Below are 16,662 nucleotides of genomic sequence, written 5' to 3'. Positions count from 1 at the left end.
CTCTTTGAACTATTTTTCAAACCAAGTCCAGTAGGCCTCACTGGTAGCTTCTTTGCCCTTGCCAATTAATGAGCCAATAGGCCACTATAAACAATACTTATTTCAACAGCAATCTCTGTGCCACATGATTGTAACTCTCTTTCCCAACCTTGTGAGATCCAGATGTTTCAAACTTCAACCCCATCAGCTCCAGCCACCAGGGCTAATGGTCGGGAATGCTGGGAGCTGTAGTCCAAAACTTCTGGAGGGCACCAGTTTGGGGAAAGCCAATGATCCAACTCATCAGCACCCAATGAAGACTGGTGGCTCCCATGTCCACTCTGGGTTTCAGTCAGAACCAGTCAGAGCCCTGAAGGAGTTGTCCAAGGTGCTTCTACCATCCAAGTCATCATTTGGAGTTCTGTCTGGTTCTGACTGAAACCACCCCACTGATTTGGGAGCCACCAGCTTCCACAGTTTGCACCCTGGTGGCCAACTGTTTCCCCTGGTGGCCAACTAGATGCCTCTGGAAAGCCCACATGAAATCAATCACCTTCTCCTGCTCTTGCTTGCAGCAGCTGGTTATCAGAGGCAGGGTGCCTCAGTTCTCGTCTAATGGCTAAGCAATGAGTCACAAATATGGCAGGCTGCTTCTTTAAGAGAATTGTAGGAAATTCTCATCTAGCCAATCTGAAAATAAAACTAGAAATGGCTCCTTCAGGGATTAGTAGTCCTGGCCTGAGAGTGTCTGTTGAGTCCTTCTATATATTCCCCTGAATGAATGTTTACAGAAGACTTGGATGTCCTGAGATTTACCTAAATGCATATTCAAGCAACAGAGTTACAAGCAAGTCCTTGATTCAAATTTCAGCTTCTGCATGAATGCATTAGAAGGCCTTAAGCCTGTCATTGTCTCTTAGCATTATTCCCTCCACCCCACCAACTGCAATATGTGGATGATGGTGGTGGTGGTGGTGATGAGACTGGCCTAACTTTTACAGGTTGTTGAAAAGATAGCAGAAATATAAATGTATATAAAATGCTTTGGATATAAACTAAAACACTATATAAATGCTAACTTACTATATTACATTTCTTGTGAGAGATAGTTTCTTTTCTCTTGCATGTTCACATTTCCTTTTTTCTTCCCAACTGTTTTAAGGTCAAGGCCCGAGACTTGCGATGTTGAAGGGAACTCCCTCAAAACTCTGGGTAGGTGCAATTTGAGAAAACCTGGGCTGGGATTAGAGGCTAAATTGATGGTGCTTCCCTATGAGGCTTTTATTGTGTAACCAACCTGCCACATTGATAAAATTGTATTGGGGTGGGGGAGAGAATTCCAGACAACGTTGGCCCTTTTGACACCTAAGGATTATCCCAGGAAAATGGAAGGATCGTCACTACCTGATCCCAGGACCTCCTGTGTGTCATTTGCATGCACGGGGATGATCCCTGGAAAAAAGGCAGGTGTAGAAACGGCCATTGTCTTCTATTTGTAATCCTCCTGTGTTTTCCCAATGCTGCTTCTGTGTTTTTTCTTTCTTTCCATGGCAAATCCATTAAGGATGGAAAGGCAGTATAGCTGTGCAAGGCCTTTGGAAAGGTAGCGCTAGGAGGCCTCTGCCTGGAGCCACCCTATATTGAAAGTATCTGGCAAAAGATAGTCCATAATGAAGTGGAATTAGGAATACACATGATATTACTTTTATGAGACACAAGGATGTGCACCCACAACTTTAGATGTGCACAAGAAGGGCTACAAATGTCCCTGTTTCTCAGAAAACTCCTGCAAATTGGATATCTATGCAAAGAAATACAAGTTCTTTTTGGCTCAGTTTAGACAACACGTTTCTCAATGGTGTGTTTAAAACTCCACAGTGGAGTTTTTATACCACCGTTCAGAAATGTGTTGTCTGGTGGGAAAACTCCACGCAACAGTGGAGGTTTATTTTAACAACAACAACAACACTCCGTGCAGAATATCCACACTGTGCAGAGGAAAGCTTCTGCACAATTGTGTTGTGTGGCAGCTTCCATGGAGTTTTCCATTGTGTTGAGTTGACTTTTCCCACTGGCTACAGAGTTCTCTGGCAAGAGTGGCAAAAGGAGGGAGTACCACTCTAGGAGAGCCACTAGGATTGTTTCTTGCAGCAATGGCTGATGGCATACCATTGGCAAGACCAGGGGAGGAAAGAGGGTAGAGGAACTGTCAATCAAACATCATGATGGATTTTACTCAACTCCATGGTAGCCCATAGTCACACAAAAGTGGAGTTAGAACATGTTGTGTGGGGAGTACCCTCTAAAAACTCAACTATTGAGTGGTGTTTTCACACTGCATTGACTAATGTGTTGTCTGAACCGAGCCTTTATCTTTCCAGTGGGATATTTAACTACACCTTATGTCAGGATGTGGCAGACTTCAGGATTGCAAGATCTGTTTTATTTTGTTTTGTTTTTTACTAGAACCCCAAGAGCCACTAACTGGAGCTTGGTGCAAAAGACAAACACTGGGCACAAAATCCAACATTGTGTGAGCGGATCTCCACCCATGCGACTGGGATTTCCCCTCCTCCCTACGGCCCTCTATCCACCCACAAATCTGCTCGAGTTTGTCCTCCAACCTTCTGAAGCAGAGTTTAAGGCTACATGGGATGCTTCAGAGGGGGAAGGAGAATCGTCCTTGCCCCTTTTCACTGACAGAAGCTGTTCCATTGGCAGGAGGGGTTAATTTGGATACCACTGTGAGGACATAATCCCATGCATGTTTAAATAGAAAGTGTTCTTCAACTCCCATGCTGGCTGGGGAATGCTGAGATTTTTCTAGGACCTGTTCTCTCTCTAAACGTACATACGATTATGCCCTGAGTCTGCAATCCTATACCCACTTACCTGGGAGTAAGTCCCATTGAATTCAAAGAACTCCATTGAACACAATGAGGCTTACTTCTGAGTAGACATGTATAAGATTGTGCTGTATAAATTTAAAAAATTCTGAGCCCAGGAGTTTGTTTTGAGCGCCAGAACTGAATGGAGCTCACAGCCTTCTACATAAAAATCCACTTCTAGATACCCCCAGCTTTCTTCAGTTCAGCAGTATAATTTAGGGTGCTTGTGTGTGTGTGTGTGTGTGTGTGTGTGTGCGCGCGTGTGTGCGATTTTGTTGCTGCTGTTGGGAGTCAGTTATCCTGGCCAATCTACTGTAAATTACCCAGATATTGACCAGTAGATCCAGATCTAAATTCTGCACACTCCTGACTTAAGTAATATAGGAGCAGCCCTTGGAAAAAGGTGCTCAAGCGGAGCAAATGTACCCAATGTCTAAAAGAGTGATGTAGTCTTGCCAATTGCAAGCAGGCATGTGAATTCATGTGCCCACAGTGAATAAAATGGAATTGAAAAGACCATGGATGGCTCTTCCTTTGCAGCTCTTTGTGGATTAAAAAGAATTACAAGGGCTGGCAGGTTCTGTGAATGTTCATCAAGCCCAAGCTTGCTTTGTTGACATGGGAGTCACTAGAGTTAACCAACCCTGGCAGATGTTTATCCAGATGTAGGAGCAAAGTCATTTTTCTGAGACAGAATTCGGGGGCAGGCCAGTGTCAGCGTAGCGATGTTTCAATCACGGAGCAGAATTGAAACGTGGTGCTAGAAGGCAGGATTAGACCCAAAAGGCAAAAGGGAGCTCCAAAGTCAGGCTGCACAAGGAGCAGTATTCTTGAACCAGAGTGGTTGGGATCTGGAAATAAGACATGTCGGAATGAAAGGACAGGAGAGAGCCTTGTGGGTGGGATGGGCAGAACAGCCTAGAAAAAGCAATATAAAAAACTGTGTAACATATAAATATTATTATTTATTATTTATTGCATTTGTATACCGCCCCATAGCCAAAGCTCTCTGGGTGGTTCACATAATATTATTGCCTCTGGAATATAGGGTTTGTCTACATGAGGCATTTATCGTGTGCTCGTCATTCCTTACTCACAGTTGTTCACAGGTTCTTTTGATGATATCGTGACCTTCCAGTTTTGCTTCTGTGTTTAACCAGCACTTTCAGCGAGTTTTCTTAGAGTAGGGAAAATGTGGCCTTTAATTGTGAATGTGAAAGAAAGTGCAATTTTCTCTTTTGTATTTGCACTATTCCACTAAAGAACAGTGCCACCTAGAAGTTATATAGCAGAAAAACAGGAAAGGAAATGTTCCTCGCGTAGTTCTCAGATCCCAATTTTGCAATGAAACCAAAAGTAGATACAAGCCCCGTTCAGAAGAAACCTTAAACCACAGCTTTAACCATGGTGAATTCACCATGGTTAAAGCCATGGTTTAAGGTGTCTTCTGAACAGGGCCACAGTGGATTAACAGCCAATTAACAGCCTCATATAGACAGAAGAAAGTGACCAATCAAAGTCTTGTGCTTCCAGATGGAGGAGTCCTAGTTCTAACAATCCAAAGGCATTGTGCAGCTGTTCTATCTTTCCCTCCTTAATGGATTTTCTATGTAAGAAAAAAGACGGAAGAAGTGATGGGAAAAGATGGTAGGGTTACAAGAGGCCACCTGGATACTGATACCCATAAAATTCTGTGAACGAGGCAGGATGATGGCATGATAAAAGCCTTGTTAAGCAGAGAAGGAACGTGGAAGAAAGTGGGCAAGTTACTGTAACGTACCTTTCACATTTGTATGTTTGTTGAGAACCTTAACCTGTGGCTGAACTTCACACTACTCCCATAACATATGAAACTAGGAAAATGCATGGGATGGGGAAGATCATGTGCAAAGGTCTCATGTCAATGCTGCTGGTCCCATTAGGGAGCGGTAGGGTAGGGTGGGAACTTCTCTCCCATGTAAAGTCCTGAGTTCATACATTCTCAGAGCAGTGTGGGATACAGCAACAGGAAAGTGGTACCCACACCATTTTGGTCATATGCATCTTAGCCAACAGTAACTAGCATTTGAGGGAAGAGCCAGGCTTGAGTACCAGTGGCACAGCTAAGGTTGGACCTTGGGGCCAACATCCAGGGCCCCAACAGCCCAGGGGCCTCCAAGCAATTATCCAGAGAGTAGCACAGGCCCTGTGTGAGCACCTGGGCTGGCATGGCCCTGCCAGGACCTCCCAGGGCTGAAGCTGCTTGCCATAGCAGCCTTTCTTACTATCGTTAAACATAAGGGGCTTATACATGGTTACAGAAGCTCATTTTATTGTTTTTACTTTAAAATATATATTTCTATAACAAAATGCTGCTTATTCCCAAGTTAAATGCATTTAATATCAGGGCGGCAGAAGCCAACTCCGTTTTATGGCTGTAGATGCGATAGTGCAATGGTATAAGTGACTTTAAAATGCAAAGCTGCACATTAACATTTAAAGCCCTAAACGGCTTGGGGCCAGGCTATCTGAAGGAACGCCTCCTCCTATATGTACCTGCCCAGACCCTAAGGTCATCCTCAGGGGTCCTTCTCCATGAGCCCCTGCCAAAGGAAGTGAGGCAGGTGGCTACCAGGAGGAGGGCCTTCTCTGCTGTGGCACCCCTGCTGTGGAATGAGCTCCCTAAGGAGGTTTGCCTAGCACCTACGCTATATTCTTTCCAACGCCAGGTGAAGACTTTTTTATTCTCTCAGCATTTTAACAGTGTGTAAATTAATTTTAACTTTGCTGTTTTAAATTTGTATTTCTGCACTGCTGCTGATTTTATCCTGGTTGTGCTTTTATATTGTATTTTATATCAAGTTTTTATACTGTTTGTTTAATACTTTGAATGGTTAAAAAAAAAATTGCAAACTACCTGGAGAGCTCCAGGTATTGGGCGGTATAAAAATGCAATAAATAAATATATAAATAAATCCTAACTTGAGATTATAATGTAGTAATGTATGCCACCATCAGCTCCCTGGAGAAGACGCAAGGTAAAAATGCAATAAATAACACTTTTTTGGAAGAAAGATTGACAGAGCCAACTTCCAGTGCTGCAGTGCCGGGCATTGTGTCATTGTAGAAAGGATCCATATGAATCTGTATTGCTGCTCTGGTGAGCAGGAAGGCAATAGCTTTTACCTGGTAGCTTTAATAGGAAAAGTACTCTGTAGGCTGGTATGTAATGAAATAATAGAAAAATATGTCATTGATTTTTAAACACCATTGTTGTGTAAATTATGGCTAGCATGGACATGACTTCATTGCATTTTTAAAAAAAGTTCTCTGTGTCACAAGAAGCTGGGCTGGAAAGTGGGTCCTGTGTTTTGTGTGTATGAAAATAAAATGCCACATTCTGTCTCCAGGTTGACTGGTCTCCCGGTCAAAGGTGCTAATTTCAAAGTTAGCCTGGGCTGCTAACTTTGATAATTATTCCACTGCAGGGAGATGGCTCAGGAAGGGATTTATTGTGGCAACCATTCTAAGCCGCTAAATTCTTTTGAAATGCTATTTAATTCCTACTTGATCTAGGTACCTGCCCTTTCTCACAGAACAAGGTAAAATGTCACCATATAAATCAGGGCTAGGCGCCCTGCTGCTCTACTCGAAGTCGTCAAACTCCACTTCTGATCTCCAGCATGGACAGTGAATGGGGATGATGGGAGCTGCAGCCAAAAAAGTCTGGAGGACACCAGTTTCGGGAAGGCTGATATGGGGGATCCCATATTCGCCATTCCTGATATAAATAAAACCCAAGGAAAGTTGTAGGGGATGAAACACAAGTCTGAAAAAGTAGGGACAATATCATATCTTAAATGAGGTCAATTGTGGGTTGCTTTCAGGTGCAGGGCCCAAACCAGCCACCCCTTTGTTTTCTCCTATTTTCTTCTGGGCCTTTGCAGCTTCCCCCATGCCCGCTGTTAATTTTCCCATTCCCCTTCTCTATTTCCTTATGCTGGTTTGGATTTTAATCGCATGCCTGGACAACAGCTTCTCATGTGCTTCAGATTCAGCACTTTCACAGGAAATCTGGGGGATGCCCTGGGAATAGACAGCCTTGCAATTGGCCAAGGTATCCTTGCGCTGACTCCCACAAGCCAGGCCTTTTGAATGCACAAGTCTGTACAGCTCTTGCATATTGCAAGATGCACATCCAGTCTCTTTCCAAGCTGGTGTTTTGGGGAGGGGTCTCCTAGGAATTCAAGCAGCATCCGGCGCAAATGGGATTCCTGGGGATTGGACGTTAGGAGCATCACGCATCACAAGTAGGCACAGAATCCATGGCAATCCTCAGAATGTGAGAGAGATTTAAGGATGTGCATATTCCTTGGATTATATGAATCCTAGCTTTAGGGTATATTAATCCAGAGGTGTATACATCTAGGAAGTTCACCTTCACTTCGTCCTCTGCTCCCCCTCCACCCGTTGACTTCTAGTTGATAGTTACCCGTCTTGTTTAGCTCTGTTATAGGAAGGGATGTACAGAAATATCATTTCAGGCTGCAAATCATCAGATCTTGTCCTGTTCACAAGCATGAACGGGAGTGCATTTTTCAGAAAATGCTCACACATTCTCGAGCATGTGTTCATGTTCCAAAAATGCATTTATTTATTTATTTGGAAAATGTACACTTTAAAATGCACGTCTTTTAGAAATACACGTTTTCACATTTTAGTCAAAAAGGGGACGTGCACACTTTTGAAAAATGTGCTCAGAAATGTACTTTTCCCCCATTGGAAATGTGCACATTCGCCACTCGTACCAAACAAAAAACAATTCGCAAACAAGAATGGGAGCGAAGCAAATTGAACTTCAAAGTGGAATTGGGAGAATCCCAGAAAGCTTTTGCATTGCTGGTTTTCTTTTCCTATAAGAAGCTCTGTTATACCGACTCAGACCCTTGGCCCATGTAGCTCAGTATTGCCCACACCTATCTGGGGATAATGGGAGTTATAGTACAACACATCCGGAGGGTACTGGGTTGGGGATGGCAGGTCTACACTGAGTGGTGGTAGCTCTCCAGGTTTTTAGGCTGGGTTTTTTTCCCAGCTCTACCTGGAGATGCCAAGGCTTTAACCTTGGTCATTCCACATGCAAAATGTGTGGTCTACCCCTGAGCTCCGTCAAGGCTAGAGAGCCTTTCTCACCTGAGTTGGATTGTCAGTGGAGGCTGGTGGCTCTGATATCAGTGGAGCGGTGAATCCGCCCCATGTTTCAGTTGTAACCAATCAGAACCCTAAAGAATCTATCCAAGATGATGGCTCCAATGGCAGTTGGGCAGTGAATCCACTCTGGGTTTCAGTCAGAACCAATCACCATCTATAATGCAATGGACTGAGTACTTAACATTATCAATGTTTGAATAGATGGTATATAGATGCCACTTGCAAGTGGATAAATATATGGATATTTGGTCTGCTTTTCTTGAAACCTAAGCATAACTCTCTTCCTTTTTTTTAAAAAAAAAGAATTTGTTTTGTTTTGTTAAATTCATAATAAAAAATAAGCAAAAAAAGAACCAGCCAGGAATGATAGCTATTTTAGCGTTCTGACTGGTTCTGACTGAAACCTGGAGCGGATTCACCGCCCTACTGACACTGGAGCCACCAGTCTCTGCTGTAGGTTGTGGACCCCTGACCAGGGAATGAGCCCATTGTACATTCCGTACAGCCCAGCTAGGGAGCTGCCCTATATAAGAAGGCTTCTCAGTTCTTGACAGGACAGTTAGATGAAAGAAGGGAAAAGAAGAGACACTTGTGAGTCTGTGTGGCTGGGCATTAGGAAACTCTACTCCTGGTGGGGTGATTTGAGGAAATACAAGCAGGAGTGTCATTAGCACCTCCTGCCAGCTGGTGTCACCTTGAAGGTACTCTTTCAGGAGAGAGGGAGAGCTGACAGATATCATTATCCCTAGGAACACACATAGCCAAAAGGTGTGAACTGGCCCCTCTGTCTCAGTGAGGAAGATAACCAATTTACCCAGGCCTTCCATGGAGCTGATGCTTCACTATTCAGGAAATGTGTGATTTTAGCCTCAGCTGATGGGTTTGGATGTCAATGTTCAGTCACAAAATCAGAGTTGAGAATATAAGAAAAGCCCTGGTGGATCAGATCAAGGATCCTTCTGGCTCAAAAACCTGCTTCTCATAGAAGGCAGCCAGATGTTTTTGAGCAGACGTAGGCGGAAGGAAGACCTGGATTTACTGCTCTGGATTTCTAAATGATTTGTAGTAGAACATCAGCAAGGATTTCTGACTCCCAAATGCTTTGCTGCTGCTGCTGCTGCTGCTGCTGCTGCAAAATGAAATGAAGAAAGTGTTGGGTAGTCAGGAGTGGATCTGTGTGCAGTAGAAGAATTGTGAGCTCAGTTCTGTTCTGGTACTCAAAACCTGAGCTCCAAAGTCTTAAATGCTTCAGTCTATATCTTTTGCACCTGTTTCTTGTTGGCAGGTCTTACCATTCTAGTAAAACAGCCTTCCTCAACTTGGTGCCTTCTGGATGTGTTGAACTACAACTCCCAGCATCCTCATGCTGACTGGGGTTGCTGGGAGTTGTAGTCTCAACACAACTGGGGGACATCAAGTTGGGGAAGGCTGTAGTAAAAAAACAAAATAAATCCCACAAGCCTGAATTCTGCCCAGCCCTTCCATTTGGAAACCCACAAGCGGCATGTGAAGCCAGTCTGTTGTTCAGATGTACAGTGCTTCTGAACATGGAGGTTCCAATTAGCTATCCTAATCATTGTTGATAGTTCTAATCCTCCAAGAACTTGTTTTCTTCCCTTTTTAAATCTCTCTAAGCACTTCACCTTATGTAGGGTGACCATATGAAAAGGAGGACAGGGCTCCTGTATCTTTAACAGTTGTATTGGAAAGGGAATTTCAGCAGGTGTCATTTGTATATCTGGAGAACCTGGAGAAATTCCCTCTTCCTCACAGCAGTTAAAGCTGCAGGTGCCCTGCCCTCTTTTAAATCTGGTCACTCTAGTATAGCTCCAGCAGCTTTAACTGTGGTGATGATGAGGGCATTTCACCAGGTTCTCCATACATACAAATGACACCTGCTGAAATTCCCTTTTCTATGCAACTGTTAAAGATACAGGAGCCCTGTCCTCCTTTTCATATGGTCACCCTCCCTTATGGCAGAGTTCATTATGTGTTCATTATGAAAAAGTACTTTCTTTTCTCAGTGCTGGCAATCAATTTTATTCATAGAAATCTAATTTTATGAGTGGAAGGGGAAAAAACTCTTACTCTATGCTCTCTACATCATTCACAATTTTATAAAGTTCTATCATGTGCCCCTTTGTTTAATTTTTTTTTTCTTAAGCTGCTCCAAGCTCTTGATTTTTTTGGTTGCCTTCTACATTTTTCCAGGCTATATTATATCTTTCTGAGATGGGTAGCCACAAACTCTACAAAATATTCCAAACGTGGCTAGAGCATCCCAGTGAGTATTGGCAGAAATGGGAGTCCAAATGGAGGCACTGAGAAACAAGAGTGAGATCTGTCAGCGTTCTCGGGGGACCACTGAGATTTGAGAAGTACAAAAATGCTTTTAGAAAACTTAAGGGGCTCTATTGGAACTGAGCATGCTCAGTAGCCAAGCATTGTTGGGCATCCATTGGAAAAGAAAAACAAAGTTGGAGAGGATGGAACGGCTAGCTGGAATCCAGGGGATTGCTGGCTGGCTGGCATTTTGAATGATGAACAGGAATACTTCTGTTAGAAGCTGAGGATGCATGCAACATTTTGTTGAAGCCACACCCTCTATAGATTTAAATAATAATATGACAGAGTCTCTCAAACCGGCTAATGTCTGATGTGCCTATACATCAAAGGCAACATTAGCAACACCTTCAGTTGTCAGAAAAAGAGCAGGAAGGTCTGCTCTTTCAGTTTGCTTTTCTCTTTGATAGACTTTAGATCAGCCTTTCTCAACCTGGGGCGCTCCAGATGTGTTGGACTGCATCTCCCAGAATGCCCCAGCCAGCAGAGCTGGCTGGGGCATTCTGGGAGTTGTAGTCCAACACATCTGGAGCGCCTCAGGTTGAGAAAGGCTGCTTTAGATTGATATTCTTTATCAATAGAATTTAATATGAATAGACTTTATATACTATATATACTTTATATACTATAGTATGGCACGTAAAGCCTATGTATACTGTATAAATGATAGTATATACCTATATACCTTTATATATTATAGTATATTATTTATTTAAAACATTTGTATCCCGCCTTATATCATTAGGATCTCAGGGCGGCGTACGGATAAAAGCATACAGTATAAAACAATAAATATACACAGCTAAAAACAAATTAAACCATGAATATGTTATGTAGTATATGTTATATACTACAGTATATAAAGCCTATATATACTTTATATATTATGGAAAATGCTTTATATACTATATACTTGATATACTGTAAAGATAATATATAAACATACTTTATATTCTTTGAGTTCATCTCTACAAGAGGTGATTCAATCTACTAGAATATCTCCTTGGCACAAACGCTCAATCGACATTCATACATTGCGTCATTTCTTGGCTTGTGCTCTCTACAGCGGTGCTTTTTACGATTTCGTACGTACTCTCTGTCCATGGTAACATTTTTATGTTTTATTGGCTCATCAGAAACCAGCACCTCGGACTCTGCTTTCCAAAATGGCTTCCCTGCGGACTTGAAGGTTGCTGCGTGTCCAGTTGAATCCTTACTGCCATTAACCGCCCCCTCTCACAGTCCAGCCAAGGATGGAGGCCTGCTGTCAAATCCTCACCTTTTAAAAGACGATGAGTGCAAGGGGAGCAATGGAAGGGTATGGGCATCTTGGCCTGATGACTGAAATGTATTTCAGGATTTGTATTTAGCAGCAAAGGAGGAGGTATGGCAAAGTCTCAAGGGACAATAAGGTGGAGGGGGGTGAGCATCCAGAGTAGGTACACCCAGAAGAGAAGCAGGTTCTCAGGATGCAACAAAAAGCACAACGTGTTTCTGCCTGTCCCTTGTTTTGAGGCCTTCTTCAGAGGGGTAGAGAAAAGTCTGCAGAGTTTCCACAGCAAAAAGGTTGTCTCCTGTCTTATTTATATGACTGAATAACACAGGAGTAGAATAACGCAGGAGACACTCCTTTTGCTGTGAAAACTTAGCCTCAGCACTTTTGAATATCAGCCTGAAACTATATATGAAATCAATAATATAAATAATACAGCGCTTCATGTCCTCCTTTTTCTCTAGCTGTACTTCTTTTGATTGTATACAACAGCTTCCCCCCCACCAATGTTCTGCCTAATACTGCTTGTACTGTCTAGGTGCCAAATTAGGTGTGATGTGTAGGAAAGCCGTGATCAGTTGTTCTGATGTCATTTCCCCCATAAAAGGAACAGGTTGGTGGGTGGCAAGGGCACACACATCGTATTGGATGTGCATGCCAATGGGGGAGAAAAGGTTTAATGCTTTCTCCCTGCATTGTTTCACTGACTTACAGTAAATTGTCCCCAGAGTTTGCTACTAGCTATGGGGGAGGGGGGGACATAAACAAGTACTCTGTATTTTTCCTCTGTGCAGTGAAAAAAATGCACAACCCACCTTCAAAGAGGAGATCTAAGTTGACGAAATGCTACTGGGGTGGGTGAGCAGGGAAGTTCGTGCTCCATCTCTCAGACTTGATCCTGCCCTGCTACTGCCACTCCTACAATTGCTTTTAAGAAAAGAAACTGGAGTTGGGAGATCCAGTCCTGGACCTTTCATGTCAAAACCTATGTCTAAATAGGCCCTGAGTCTCCACTCAGAGTTTTTCCTGCATGAGGCAGTTAATTCGCTGTATCTACTTTCATTTTTGTCACAGAACTGAGATCTGAGAACTACATGAAGATTGTTTCCTTTCTTGCTTTTCCATTACATAACCTTTAGGTGGCACTGTGGTATGGTGGAATAGTGAAATTACACAAATGGAAAAAGCATTTTCTTTCACTTTCAGAAATAATACCACATTTTCCCTGCTCTAAAAAAACCTTGCTGATAGTGCTGTTTAAAAACATAAGCCAAACTGGAGGGTCACGACATTATCTAAAGAACCTGTAAGCAACCATGAGCAGGGAATGACAAGTATACAATAAATGCCTCATGTAGAAAAGCTCTTAAAGAACCACATCAGTACTGAATAGATAAATTAGTATTTGCCTGGCTGTACTGCTTGTCAAGCAAAAACATATTTTGAACATATCTAACAGACATTTCTTTAGCTACTTTTCTAAAAAGCCATAGTGTTACTACCCACTCAGATTTCAGTCAGTTACTCTCTTGAAAAGGTAAGAAAATTATAACTTTTTTCATTTTGATGAAATATTTATCTTGCTTTTTAAAAAATAAATAAATAAATTAGGATTTATGGAAATGGTTGATTCTCTGTTTTTAAATTCATGACGTACTAATGTTCAGAGATTCTTCACTATGGTGTACAGGAATGAATATTAGTAGTAGTAGTATTTTATGCACTGTGGTGTTTTCCCATTGTGTGCAGATCTACGTGACCATATCCAAGTCAGCTCAGGAGAAAATGCGCCAGAAACAGCTCAGGGAGATAGAGCTTTTGTGCAAAGAAAGAGAAAAGGAGAAAGAGAGAGAAAGGGAAAGATCCATGAAGTTCCAAGAGCAACTACAGAAAGAAGGGACAGCTCTGGAAGGTATGTGTCTACTTGAGAGGGAGAAAAGGATATTATTTTGTCCAAACACGTCAGTAGTATCAGAGCCAGTCCCTCATTTGAGGGGGTCCTGTGTAAGATGGGCATTTGCCCCATCATCCTGGGTACTGACGCTGGGCCTGAATAGCAGCTTGCATGGGGATGTCAGAGAAACCCAAGACCGATTCGAATGAGTTCAGATTTCTATGAGATCCTGAGTGGACCAGCTTTTTCAGAGTCATGTGTGAGACAAGTAACTGCTTCTCGCTCCATCCATCTAGCTTGTTTCCCAAACTTGAATGGGCGTATCAAGATTCACCAGATCAAGACAGAATACAATGGCATTAAAGGATAGACCCCACTCAGTGATAGATGGGCAAATCTTTACTGCATGTTTTGGACTTCAAGAATTAAAGTATGTGGGTAGGGGTCCCTGTATCTTCTCTCAAGCCAAACAATGCAAATATGATATCAAAGAATACATTTTTATTGCTCAAACAGGCTAAGGGAAGAACAAGGTTTAGCTAAGATGAGGCAGATTACAAACATTCCTAAATACACACAAGTTCTAATTACTAAAAGTAGAATGAAGATAGTAGTAAGCATATAGATAATAGCAAGCAAAAGATAGTAGCAAGACCCTAGCTTTCTCTCGGTCATGCTACATTTATATGTGTAGGGATGTTATTTCTACATGGAGGAACATTCGTAGTGTGTGTCCACTCAGACATCCCGCTGAGTTCAATGGGTTTACTCCTAGATAAGTATGTGGAGGATTGCAGCCTCAGTTATGTGAGCTCCTACATGATTCTGAAGTGATTCAGCCCAGGCACAGGTGTACCTCCTCATCTATTTGTAGAGTGAACAGGCCCTCGTCTTGATGACGTCGGTGTGCAGCACAGGGTGGCGCAAGGCAGCGTACCACTCCTTCTAACCAGCGTACCACTCCTTCTAACCATCTACATATGAAGGAGTGCAGTTGCGGGCTTTCCGGTTGGCACTGCCACGCCCGCCCACCCGAGCACACATGTGGCAGTTCCAGGGCGTGTGGGACCATCCACACCCTCTCTTCCAAGGTTAGGTTTTGTATTTTTAAATTGGCCTAAATTTAGTTCTCCCCCCCTATTCCCCCCCCCTTTTAAGCTGTAAACACGAAGGATTGCATTTACATCTAAATGGAGGTGGGGGAAACAAGGGGGGGAGGAATGGGGTGCTCCTTCCCTCGCAGAATGTACTTCTGGGTAAACACATATAGAACTGACTTTTAATAGTGTGCTTACTCTAGGGTGACCATATGAAAAGGAGGACAGGGCTCCTGTATCTTTAACAGTAATGTAGAAAAGGGAATTTTAGCAGGTGTCAATTGAAGTGGGTGAAATTCCCTCTTCATCACAACAGTTAAAGCTGCAGAAGCCCTGCCCTCTTTTGTATCTGGCCACTCTACTATAGCTAGCGTAGCTTTAACTGTTGTGATGAAGAGGGAATTTCACCCTCTTTAATTGACACCTGCTGCAATTCCCTTTTCTACATTACTGTTAAAGATACAGGAGCCCTGTCCTCCTTTTCATATGGTCACCAGCTTTCTTTTTTAAGTCTTAAAGCAGCAAACTGGAAAGAAGTGCTCTGCAATCCCATGCTAACTTCTGAGGTCTTACTTCTGTTTACTCAGAAGTAAGTCTCTCTCTGTTCAATGGTATTTACTCAAAGGTAAGCCTCCATCTGATTTTACTATGTTCATGCTCCAAAGCCTCCAGGCAGGGTGAGGGGAACGGGGGGGCGTTAGCCTGGGAACAGGGAATAACCATGTAGGGAGGGAGGGCGCGGTGTCCAACTACCACCAACCAATGAACTGTAGCGGGAGGTACAAAGGAGATCTGGGGGAGTGCATCTCAATGGAAGAACAGCAATACGCTGGTGCTCATGAGAGGAGAGGTGTAAAGATGAATGAAACGTAAAAGCGCAAAGGTGTAAGTTGATCAGGCTATGGAAATGACGGTGGATAATTCGAGGGTAAAGCAGGGCAAACATGCAGGTGTGATGGAGCTCTTACAGTGCTTTCCATGAAAGGTTTTCCTACACGTTGCAAGGCGAAAGTTTTAAAAAGGAGCTTTGCTATCAATGAAGGAACTGAGTCAGAGGGTTGTCTGTAAAAAGAAATTGCCCTAATATTCTAGCTCCTGGACATAGTTGAATTCTAGATCTAATTTCATCCAACCCACCCAGATTTCAATATAGCAGCAGCACTTACTGTCAGGCAAATAGATGCTCTTCCCAATAATATTTAATTTTAACTAAATGTTATGGCCAGGAGCAAGCACTTAGTCATCCGGTAAGGCATTCCTTGTTTTAAACACCCACATGGACTCTTGAGAAGTGATGCTTTCAGATGAAACACCGAAGCTGTAACATATTAACATATTAAAAATGGCACGGGGGTGGGGCTTGGGGAGAGGCATGATATGGCAGAGCTCCCCAACTGATCTGATTGGAACTGACGTGCGCTGATTGTGCTGCAGTCAAAACTCCAGGAAGACTTGCTGCTGCAGCAGAGAAAGTTGCAAGTCAGCACTCTGCCAGAACAAGCCGATGGTACAAGGTTACTCTTTCTTTCTTTCTTTCTTTCTTTCTTTCTTTCTTTCTTTCTTTCTTTCCTTCTTTCTTTCCCAGCGGAAGGTGATGAAATGTCAGCCTCAGAGGTATGTGTGTGTTGAGCCTTTTCTTGCATACCTTTTCCTGTGGCCTTTTAAAGTGATCCCATGGTCATGTGGGATCACTTTACACATGGGAAAGTCTCTTCGGAATGAGGGCTTTAGAGCTCCTTCAGACAGGAGAAAATCACATTTCCTTCCTGTGGCTCTGCTTCCTGCTTTTCTGCATTTTCAACGAGCTGAAATTACAGGAGGAAGAGAGCAGCAACCACGTAGCCCATACAATTAAATAGGAACAGCACCCTCTAGTGGGTGTTTTCTAGGAAATCCGACAAATCCTGACTTATTTCAGAAGAGTCGGGTTTTCTGTGGCTTAATTTATAACGCTAAACTTGGGAAATGGAGCGTGAGACGTGCAGGAGGCTGATGGTG

General features: G+C 43.0%; 1 protein-coding gene across 1 annotated transcript in view; it reads left to right on the top strand.

The window, feature by feature from the left end:
- TOGARAM2 (TOG array regulator of axonemal microtubules 2) overlaps nucleotides 1-16,662 on the top strand; it is a 71,928-nt gene that overhangs the window by 22,925 nt on the left and 32,341 nt on the right. The window contains exons 7-9 of the mRNA XM_063124162.1: nucleotides 1,142-1,191; nucleotides 11,537-11,718; nucleotides 13,423-13,585. Coding sequence (XP_062980232.1) covers nucleotides 1,142-1,191; nucleotides 11,537-11,718; nucleotides 13,423-13,585 — 395 coding nt within the window. The remainder of the gene's footprint in view (nucleotides 1-1,141; nucleotides 1,192-11,536; nucleotides 11,719-13,422; nucleotides 13,586-16,662) is intronic.

The sequence above is a fragment of the Elgaria multicarinata genome, chromosome 4 (genome assembly GCF_023053635.1).
Source record: "Elgaria multicarinata webbii isolate HBS135686 ecotype San Diego chromosome 4, rElgMul1.1.pri, whole genome shotgun sequence".
Taxonomy (NCBI): Eukaryota; Metazoa; Chordata; class Lepidosauria; order Squamata; family Anguidae; genus Elgaria; species Elgaria multicarinata.
Note: the sequence above shows the minus strand (reverse complement) of the source record. Positions and strands in the feature narration are given on the sequence as shown.